The sequence below is a fragment of the Silurus aristotelis genome (assembly GCF_946808225.1).
Source record: "Silurus aristotelis genome assembly, chromosome: 11".
NCBI lineage: Eukaryota > Metazoa > Chordata > Actinopteri > Siluriformes > Siluridae > Silurus > Silurus aristotelis.
Window position 1 is genome coordinate 13281430 of NC_139584.1, and position 11030 is coordinate 13292459.

General features: G+C 36.3%; 1 protein-coding gene across 1 annotated transcript; it reads left to right on the forward strand.

Annotated features, from left to right (window-relative positions):
* Nucleotides 1-1116: 1116 nt before the first annotated feature.
* Nucleotides 1117-9893, forward strand: inavaa (innate immunity activator a). Its single transcript, XM_083553713.1, has 10 exons — nt 1117-1510; nt 4528-4618; nt 5019-5152; nt 5549-5674; nt 5889-6120; nt 6536-6589; nt 6679-6886; nt 7251-7406; nt 8408-9113; nt 9249-9893. The coding sequence occupies exons 2-10, from the start codon at nt 4549-4551 to the stop codon at nt 9339-9341; spliced, it is 1779 nt and encodes a 592-aa protein (XP_083409839.1). The 5' UTR covers nt 1117-1510; nt 4528-4548; the 3' UTR covers nt 9342-9893.
* Nucleotides 9894-11030: the final 1137 nt, after the last annotated feature.

An 11030-nucleotide genomic window follows, 5' to 3' on the forward strand; every position in this document is an offset into this window, starting at 1 on the left:
TAGTAAGATGCATTAATTTTAATTACAGACACATGACACACCAGCCCATGTGACCTTACCTGATAAAATGAAAGGATTATTTGTTAATAATGACATTTTAACGAAATTGAACCGATCATATCATGGAAAGTATGTTTATATTCTATGCTTTGTGCTTTTTGTTTTTTATTGTTAATCTAAGAATTATATAAAAGGTCATGCAAAATAATGCTATATTTCATGTTTTCTCTGTGACAGAAAAAAAAAGTGGGCAAATTTTTTAACCTTTTTGTTGTGAAAAGGTGGAAATATATAAAGTTGTACATACACACAAATGAGTATTTCTGTTATGAAAAAATAGGTTATTTTATTTATTTATTTTCAAAACTTTTTTATAAACCCTAAACTATTCCTTGTGTTAAAAAGGAACAAATAAATAAATTCCAGGTCTCACTAGGTCGGAAGTGTCAGGGATCCTAAGGCATTTGGCAATGCATCGTTTCATTTAACAGCACACACTGCCCACTGTCACCACACACACACACACACACACACACGATCTCCTGTATCCCAGTTAGACCCTGGAACCAGCATGAAGTCTCATGTCGGGGTTAGGGTTAGGGTTAGGGTTAGTTTCCGTCGTGTTGTTGCACTGTGTGATTTTAGTCCCCGGCTGTAGGACTTTCACAGGTGGGAGACGCTCTAATGCCTTCATCGACCAAGAGCTCCCTGAGGACCTCTCGCTGCTTTCATATGGAAATCGAGCCCTGTTTCATTAGCTGATCTTTCAATTCAGGGAATGATCCAGGCACAGAGACCTGACCATCTGCCAGCTGGACTAAACCATAAAATTAACAAAAGAAGTGAGACACTCTGTCTGTCAAGAATATTCGACTGAAAATAAATATTTTTTCCCATTGGTCACAAAATGCCACATGTTTAACGCGACTGTGTTAGTGTTTGCAAAGTGTTGTGCTGGAAGAAAGGTGCGAGACAATTTCATTTAGTCATTGTGGCTCCCCTTCATCAACTCAATAGTTGACGACTATTTGCCAGCTGTCCCAGGCACTCGCCTCTTGTTTAGCGCTATTGTCTCGTCTATTCACGCTCCCAGCAGCCTACTGCATCAGAAAGCGTGTGTATTCACCGAGACTGGGACTCAGAAAGTCTCATGATTAGGGGTAGTTCAGAGAAGAGACAAATATCTTATCTTATTATATACAAAAATGCACTTTACCTATCCATAATAGTATTTCAGAATGAATCAAAGCTAAGTAGGGTTTTTAAATAGTAAGTCAATTATCAGCAAGATGTGCGTATTTTACTCGACTCCCCCTACTTGGAAATGAAATAGTACGACCCAGAGGCAGCCGGACTCTCTCTTTGATTAGTTCCAGCATCTCATCAGCAGTTCACAGCCGTCTACCTGTGCGCTAAGGTTCGCGCGTGCGCGTGGGGAGCCTTGCTGAGTGCCTGGGCTCATGGATTGAAAAGTTGATCTCGGAGGCATCTCGGAGCAAAAATTCAAAAGGTAGGACTATGTGGAAGTTCAAGATATTTAATATAATCTGTTCTTCTAATACTTTACTGGAAATTTGTTGTAGCTACTGCAGTTATTTCATCTACCATTTTCACAGTGTTTAGTCTATATTCTGCTTATATAGTGTATGTGTATATTATTGTTCATAGTACACACATATATATATATATATATATATATATATATATATATATATATATATATATATATATATATATATATATATATATATATATATATAGTTCATATATATTCATCTGTATATTATATTCATAGTACATATATATTCATCTGTATATTATATTCATAGTACATATACATCTGTAAATTACTGTTTATAGTCCTATTTTACCATTCTATTTAACTTATGTAAATCATGTAAAAACTGTATATCCTGTACTTGCTGATATTGCACTCTGGTTAGCTTGCCTTGTACTTATACATGTGTAATGACAATAAAGTTGAATCGAATCATATATATATATATATATAGATGTATGTATGTATGTATATATATATGTATGTATATATATGTATATATGTTTTTTGATAGTTAATAGTCACTGACATTTGATATTGTGAACTCTATTACAGCACTAGGCCGTATGCCAAGCTAATGATGATAATAGTAGTAGTAATAATAATAATAATAATAATAATAATAACAACAACTAGAATTACAGTCAATGGATGCATGTCAATCCTTTAAAAATAGTTTTATTATATGATAAGATATATACAGTAATTTAGGTTGGTTGTTTACTTGAGGCAAGCATTTTTAGAGATTTGTGGATTTTTTCGAGAATTCCATATTATTCTACATTTATATTATACATTGAAAACTAGTTTGCAGTTAGCAGATCAATACAGCAGATGCTGCATTAATAAGCTTGATTAGTTCCCCTCTTTTCACATGTCCTGTTGAGTGCAGGGATATACATCTGATTAAATCATCACAACTATAATGTTAATGGCAGTTTGTTCATTTTTACCAACATGCCACATCATTTGTTTTATCACATCTGCAATCTGAGGAAAATAAATGCTTAATATTTTTTGTGCCTTTTGACATGGATATCATTTGCCATGTCATATTATTTATTGCTTAATGAGAGTTTCATAGAGGGGTTAATTCTTTTCTAATATATTTCTGCACTTTTTTGTTGCATTTTTATCTGCATAAAATTGAGCAACTAATGCAATATATTGTTGCACTTTTCTGTCCTCTTTTTTACCAAATCTGTTCTGGACATGTAATCTTTGGTTTAAATAGTTTAGGGATTTTCACCAGACACAGAAATAAGTCATACTGTAAAGTCGTTTTTGCCTCTCCCATAACATCAGTATGTAAGCACTTCAGCACCCCGTTAATTACAGGCTGTGCATACATGCTGGTTCGGGTTCAAGTCTCCCCTCAGACTTTCCAACATTTAGTCCACTTTGGGAATTCCAAACCTTAACCACAGTGGTAATGAATATGGCATTAGATGCAATCCGACATATTGGAGCTCCACTAATAAAGCACGGTGGAAAAGCCGGGGGAGACGACACATCCCACGCACTCCATAAACACCCATTTCCTGTGATGTCTCTTAGTTATGCTTCAGGGAGATATGAGGATGGGTGGGACAGTATACCACAAAATTTTGCTTCAGATGAGCAGATTACTATGTCCTGTTTGTTCATTTAGTGCAATTAGGTGATTAACCAGACAGACATTAAGTCATATTTTTCAGGATGGGGTGGAGTGTAGTATAAATGTAGTATGCATAGTTGTTTGGGAGGTTTCAGTGGTTTTAATAGTATGTTGCTCTGACGCTATTCATCCCACAGTTCTTACCACATTCATTCACACACAGCTAAAATGAGAGAAAAGAATTGTATACTCTGCATTCTTAGGTTGGAGACACAAATGAATACTGTCTTTTCAGCAAAGGCTGGTCTTTGTTTACATGCATTCTTTGCAAAGCTGCATCTGCCTATATGAGTTATGAGCCTGAATAATTATAGTCACAAGGGATTCTACAGTAGTATTCTGTGATCCTGTATAATGAAGAGGCTACTATACTCTGGTCTCAAATAGGATGTTAATGTGTGTTGCTGCTAATTTGGAAACCATTCAAACTCGTTTTTGTGTGACCCAGCTTTGCCTGTTCACGAGATAGTGTAAGATCATTTTCTAGAGATTAAAAGGTCTTTTTATCTGTTTCTAGGTTAGATAAGTGAGATATTTACTGATGTTCAATTTGAGTATGTCATTCAAAATCTTGGAGGAATAAATATGCTACTAAATCAGGTTAAGGGGAAGATTCCACTTTATACTTATTTTTTAAGTTCCACTGAAGGTTGTTATCAGAAGTATGTGGTAATCTTTGAAATAAGAGAGGCCTTAATGAACATAATAGCACCCTCTCCCTGAGGCAGAGTCAAGCCTCAGACATTGTTCCACTCAACGCTGAAAAGGAAGTTTTTTGGTGTGGGGGGACGACAGGTGCAGGCTCCGGGAGGGGGAGCACTCCTATGGCCATCTGCTTTCTTTTGGGGAGTTTAGATTTCCAAACACATTCACCCACACACTCTATCACCACATCAGCGCGTGGGTGTGCGCACACACACGCACATATGCCTGCATTAGACCAGGTCGCCATGGCGTTGTATAGAGAATAAGCCCTGGCACATGTGCATGGTCAACTATGGGGTTTGTTTCTATTGTGTTGTGAAACATTAAAGCAGTGGAGGAGGTGTAGGCTATATATCTTCAAAAGGATGGCTGGATATGTCAAAAAAGACCAGTTGCACTTTCTCTAGCCTCAGTTGTCGTGTAGATTTAGAGGAGCCAGCGTGCTCAGCATTTGCTTAAGAGTAAGGGTAGGCTATGCATATCACATGCCACTCATTTGGTTGACAAATAACAAGTGGTTCCTAGACTGAAAGCAATATGATAACAAGGTGTACAAGTTAAAAACAGGAAGTAGACTTGGATTTCATGCTGTGTTTCTTATCGACAGAGACTCTGGAACAGTTTACATATGAAAACAGGAAACATGGACTGCAAGGAAGAAATGAGTGACTCGGACAGCGGGATCATCTTAAATTCTGGTACGTACTTTATATCATAGCAAATATCGTGGATTGGAGTAGAATGTGTTTATTAATCTACAATGAACACTGTAATGATGGATACATCTGCATGATGAATTCTGCAGTATTGCTAATATAAGATATACAATTTAAAAGAAAATTTATTACTGACATGATTATTTTTCTTTATTGAAATCCACTGCAGAAGAAAAAACATTTTATTCTAATGAAACAAAAACATTAGTATACATTTAGCAAATATTAAAACTAGAACTTAGTTTATAGTCACATTATATTCTCTCTTTAACATCTGAATTTTAATTCTATTACACTTAAGTTTCATGCAGATGAAATGAAAGTCTAATTTGGCAACAAGGAACAACATCTTCTCATAAATGCATTGTGTTTACTTGTGAAGGTCCAGACAGTCCTACATCTCCTGTGAAGGACATCAGCTCTCACACACGGGCCATGAAGCTTAAACACCAGGCTCTGGAGGACAAACTGGAGCTGTGCTTTCTGGAACTCAAGAAACTGTGCATCAGAGAGGCAGTGAGTAATATTTTGTTGTTTTAGTAAAAATTTTATTTTTTTTATAGATTATATAAACCAAAAATAGATGTGATAGATGATGATTTGTAATATCTTACATTATTTTAATTAAAGATTACATGGGAGTTGAATGTACAGTTATTGTGTATAATAAACAGGAAGAGTAAAATTGACCTTACAGGTATAATAATGATGTTGACAATTGATCGTTACAAAAAAAAAGTAAGAGTTGCTTCAAGTGAGTTTTTGAACCAATCAATAGTCATTGTGAATCTCTGTGCTTTTAGTAAGCTTTCCTTTGTTCTTCATTGGAGTCAGCAGTGGGCAGAAACAGATGCTCTTTTGCAAGATAGTCTGGGTGTTTCTTATTCACACTAATTCACACTTTTTTTGAAGGAACTTACTGGAAAGCTGTCACCCGACTATCCTTTGCTGCCAAATGAGAAAGCACCACAAATCAGGAGACGTGTCGGAGCATCCTTTAAACTGGATGAAGGGTTGCTTCCGCCTGGAGATGGAGAGGTACAGGAACCAAAGCTAATATTTCCTTCAGGACAGGATGTTTTTATATCAAGCAAACCACTGAGGTCAAAATTCTGCCAGATGTTATTTGCTTTTGTTTTGTCCTCAGTTATTTATTCAGAATTAAAAGAACAGATTATTTATCAGAGTCTGTACATAATAACTGCCCTTTTACACACTTCGCTTGCTCTTGCTTTGAATGGGTTCCCTTTAGAAATCAGAGTTGCATTCACTTGAGGCTGATTTGGCCCTCCAGAGGCAGATATATGAAGCAGCTCGGAGGCTGTCTCTTGAGGAACACATCAGCAAGCCTGTGAGGAAGAGCCGACAGCAGCAATGTAAACGTGAGGAAAAGAAAGTAAAGGAGCTACAGGAAGCCGTTTCAAAACACTGCATTAATTACGGACGTGTTTCTACAAAGACCTGCCATTCCTCCAGGCAGAGTGGTAAGACCCTGAATCTGACTGTTTTCTTTACACTGATTGCCAGCATGATTTTGACACTTTGTCCCACAATGTTTTAATGTATGATATTTTTATTATTATTGTTATGACACCTTCTAAATATGACTGTAGAGCATTTATAGTCATAATATTAGCTTTAAACCTGTATCTGGTTAACATTTTATATCTGTCGTTAGCTTTATTTGGGTTAATTGATATGAAACCATTCAATCTTTTTTTGGTATTTAATTTAATTAATTCCTTTTTTTATGATGAGTTACATCAACAGTGGTTATTCACATTACTACAGAATAACAATGAGCATGATATGAAACTATTATGCCTATAATGCATTAAGTGTATTTCTAAATGCATAGTAATACATCATTTAACAACTAACTTGTGTTCTGTTTACCAGACTTGTGCATATCTGATGACAGCTCACTGTCTGATGCCGCTGCCCACGATGATGGTGAGGGTCACATCCTTTTATGTTACTCATATCACTGAAATCTAACTTTAGCCATTTTCAGTCTAAACAAAGACATTTTTCTGTTACAGATATAGAACCAGGCCCAATGTCCCCAGTGAATGGTTTCCAGCATGTGCTGAACCTCTCGCCTTGTCATGGAGCAAAACACGCCAGTTCTAGCTCCAGCCTGGAATATGAGCGCACTCCTATCCAAAACATGCCATGGAGAGAATCCAGTCTAGATCAGCCATATCAGAAACAGAAGAAGCTTCCTTCTGCAAACAGCAGCAGGTCGAGGTAAAGATAAAGAAACATTTCTAAACTAAAATGTTGTATGGAACTTGACCATTCCCATCATTTAAACCTTTAGGAAACGCTAGAATCTATTTTTATTTATTTATTTTTAACAAGCAATTATTTTGCATGCTTTTGGCCAATGAGCCGATCACACAATCGTATGATTGTATAATCTGACCATTTTTGTTTCTAAAGGCCTGTATTAGTGTCATTATTATTAATGATTTTATTTACTATGTAGGTTTTTTGTTTGGACCTTATTAGTAATAATAATAAAAGCATTTAAAATTAGATTAGGTTATCGATGATTAAATCACTTAAAGGCTCACTAATGTTTGTATACATTTATTACACTACTCAACAGCAGTCCAACAGGAACTTCAATAGACCTGAGATTCGATGACATTCCTCCTGCTCCCCAGTTTGTGTTTAAAAGCCTGGCAATGCGCAACAACAACTCCAACAGCGCCCCCTCCACCCCGGAGCTGCCACTGCGTCGCCACCTCTCCCAGTCATTCAGGTAATCCAGTCTGAGCAAATCTACATACCACAATTTACAAATACAACCAGTGCTGGAATTGAGGGGATCTGGGACCCCCCTTAAGGCAATAAAGACCCCCCCCATGGCAAGTAAAAAAAATAGACTTAGGGGGATCCCGAAGATTACTTTAGTAAAAAATATATGAATTGCACTACAACTGGGGACCCCCCATAAGACTTCAAACGCTGAATACAACAGATTTTTATTAAAAGGGTTTTGGTTTCCATTTAAACACCAGTACACAGTGATACAGTTTATTCATAGAGAAATATATCTTTATTAAAATTTTGCAACATTTATCCATTTAGTCATATGTACAAAACATTTGATCGAAAATAATCAGATATTGAAAGAAACAGACTTAAGGTCGAAAGTAGCCATTTTTACAATTTAGCTCTTAATACGGAAACATTTATTTTTCCCAATATATTACTGCTGAGTGCTCTGTATAATAATCCATGAACTGAACATTGCTGTTCCCACACTGCTGGTGCCTATAATAGAAATAGGCCTCGCCCCACCTTTTACATCCTAGTTTATCTCTAGGGCAGAACACTGACAAGTTTACAGTCTATATATAGAATTCTTTATTGTTGGATCTTCTTTCAATTTGCACTCTTATAGAGGATCATTCTCAGCATTCAGTTGTTTTAAGAATGTAAAACTTTTTTATTTGCTGTCTGTTCTTTCAAAATATTGTACCATATTGTATAAGGTACTGAGGTAAAATATATCGAACTAAAACTTTTCTGTTATACCACTTTGGGAGTGTAGCTTTAATATGTGATGTAATATAATAATAGAATTATAAAATGTTTGTTTTAATGGGTATGATAAGTACATTCATGTGACCGACTTAAGATATTTATTCCATATTGTATATACAGTAATTCATAAGTTATATATGATTTATTAAATATTTGATCATTTGTATTAACATTTTTTCTAACTTTTTGATGATTCCAAAATGTTTACAACAGGTTTCCCCGAGCCAAGCCTGAAGTAAGCAAACCGAGTTTAGACCTGAGTCGTGGAAGGACAAAGCTCCCTCGTCGTCACGTCACTGACTTTGCCTTGGTTTACTCAGTGCAGCGTCTGTATCAGTGCAGCTCAGAGGACAGCAGCTCAGAGCACTCCATATCCTCCTACAGCAGCTCATCCAGCCATGAGTTAACATCTGAGGCGAACAAAGCCTGCCCACCTCCTTACAGTTTCCACCACACCACTCAAAACAACTCCCAGGGTCAGCGCTCAACTACCACCATGCTTCCCAAAAACAATCATACTGTCCACAAACAAATAAACAAATCAGCTGTGAGCAGCCCCTGTCAAAATATTAGCCAGGACCGGATTCTTCCAGAGAGAGAGATAAAAAAGCTGAATATAACAATGACCACCACAAAGACTAATAATCAGCAAGAAGAGGTAAGTTTACCTAAGCGTGTACTTAAACCCCCTCCACCGTACCACAGGCTGGGCCGCACACCTTCACTGAAGGAGTATCCTAATCATCCTAGCAGGCTACTTCCTCGAGATGTTGTCTCAAATGACCTCAGGGCATGGCATGAGAGGAACAGTGTTAGAGAAATCAAGTTTCGGCCATTGGAGAGACACGGATCGATGCGTGTTAAACGCTCACCAGATCAAGAGCCGCCATCCTACTACCAGATCCAGTCTCAGAGACAGGTAAAGACTTTGTTATACAATTACTCAATGAATTAATGCTGTGGAAAGTATAATGTTTACAACTAATATTTTTATAGTAATATAATGAAACATGTAAAGGTATGTCTGACACATTGTTGCTTTGGTCAATTGCAGACTTCTCAGAAAGTGATCCTACAGCGAGCGCCTGACGGAACTCCTCTGCAGTGGTATGAAGGAGAAGAGCATGAGATTGTAAGCCAGGTCTAGACCACAGTCAGCTGGAATGCAGACACCTCGTTAACCATATTTCTTCTATGTTTTAATACATTTTTTTTATCTATTTATTGAGCCAATGGACTCTGATGCTGTCTGATAAAATGCTGATTGAGTAAACAGTGACGTTGAGCCAAATTGATGTGGCACAGATTTTCACCAGCTGTAGAGCTCATCATCACTTAAACACTGACTGAAATTCAAGTCTGTGAATAACCTAATTGTAAGGCATCATGCCATGTGATGAGGACATAAATATAACTATTATGTTTAGTCCATGTGTACAGTTACTCTTTCTAAAGTCTCCTGGAAAGTGCATTTTCAAATCTGTTTGTGTCTGGTACACAGTTTTCTATTCCCTAGTGTTTGAAAGCGCTGATTATTTAATGTAATACATGTTTTTATGCTATACAAAAAAAAACTTTTTTTCTTATATCACTTTATCTCTTTTTTCAAATTATGGTTTTCACACTTAAATGTTATTGTTAGATGCTGCTATGCTGTTTGGTACCACGCTTCTGTTTTTATAAACCACTTGCTAGATTTCATATGTGCAAATATTTTCTTAAATCAGATGTGTTAAACCAGAAATCTCCTTCTTATTATATAATATATATATATATATATATATATATATATATATATATATATATATATATATATATATATTTGGAAACTAACAACTTGATATGAATGTTATGCTATTTATAATAAAATATACCCTGTTAAGCTTTAATATTATTACTTGTATTTTGGCATCTCTTGCTACACACACAACTGAAATAAAAAAAAAACTGCATAGCAAATGTGACGCTTAGATGAACCTTTTATGGGATAATATAACAAAGCCCTAACGTTCAAGCATGTAGACCAGTAGGACACGCCTTGTACATTATATAGACAAAAGCTTGTGGTCATTGTGACCATTGATTTCTATGTGAATTTTGAACATCCTCATCTATAATTTGGTCCATATTTGTTTTTATAATAACACCAATCTTCTGGGAAGATGTTCCACTAGATTTTGCGGTGCCTATGGAGATTTGTGCTGCATAGGGTGTTAGTAAAGTCAGGTACTGATGTAGGGTCATGAAACCTGGGGTGCAGACAGCATTCCAAGTCATCCCGAAGGTATTTAATAGTGTTGGGGTCAGACATCTATAGCAGGCCACTAAAGATCTTCCATTCCAACCGATATAAACCATATCTTAATGGAGCTTGTTTAGTGCATGAGGTTTTGCCATGCTGGAACAGGTTTGGGTCTCCTAGTGTAATTGTGTCTCCAAATTTGTAGTTACAAGTTGGTGACAAATCACATATGGCTGTAAAAGCCAAGTGTCCCAAAATGGCTCATTCCCTGGCTCATCATGCTATTGAACGATGTTTTTAATTAATATTTGATGATTTTTGCTTGCCAAAGGGTGTTTTTTAAATAACTATTAATTATTGTAAGAAAATACAGTAATTCCAGACATATTCTACACCTGTACGTAATCTTTATTGTAAGCACATACTGTTATATTGGTTTAACATTAATTTACACCTTAAAAACCAAGTGTTACAGACATGTATCACAACCCCGAAGCCTGCCGAAAATGCAATCTGTTACTCTACTTAAATAACTTTTTCACCTATCTGTACATTTGGGAAGACTTTAACTTCACTTCATTTTGGGAACTCAGT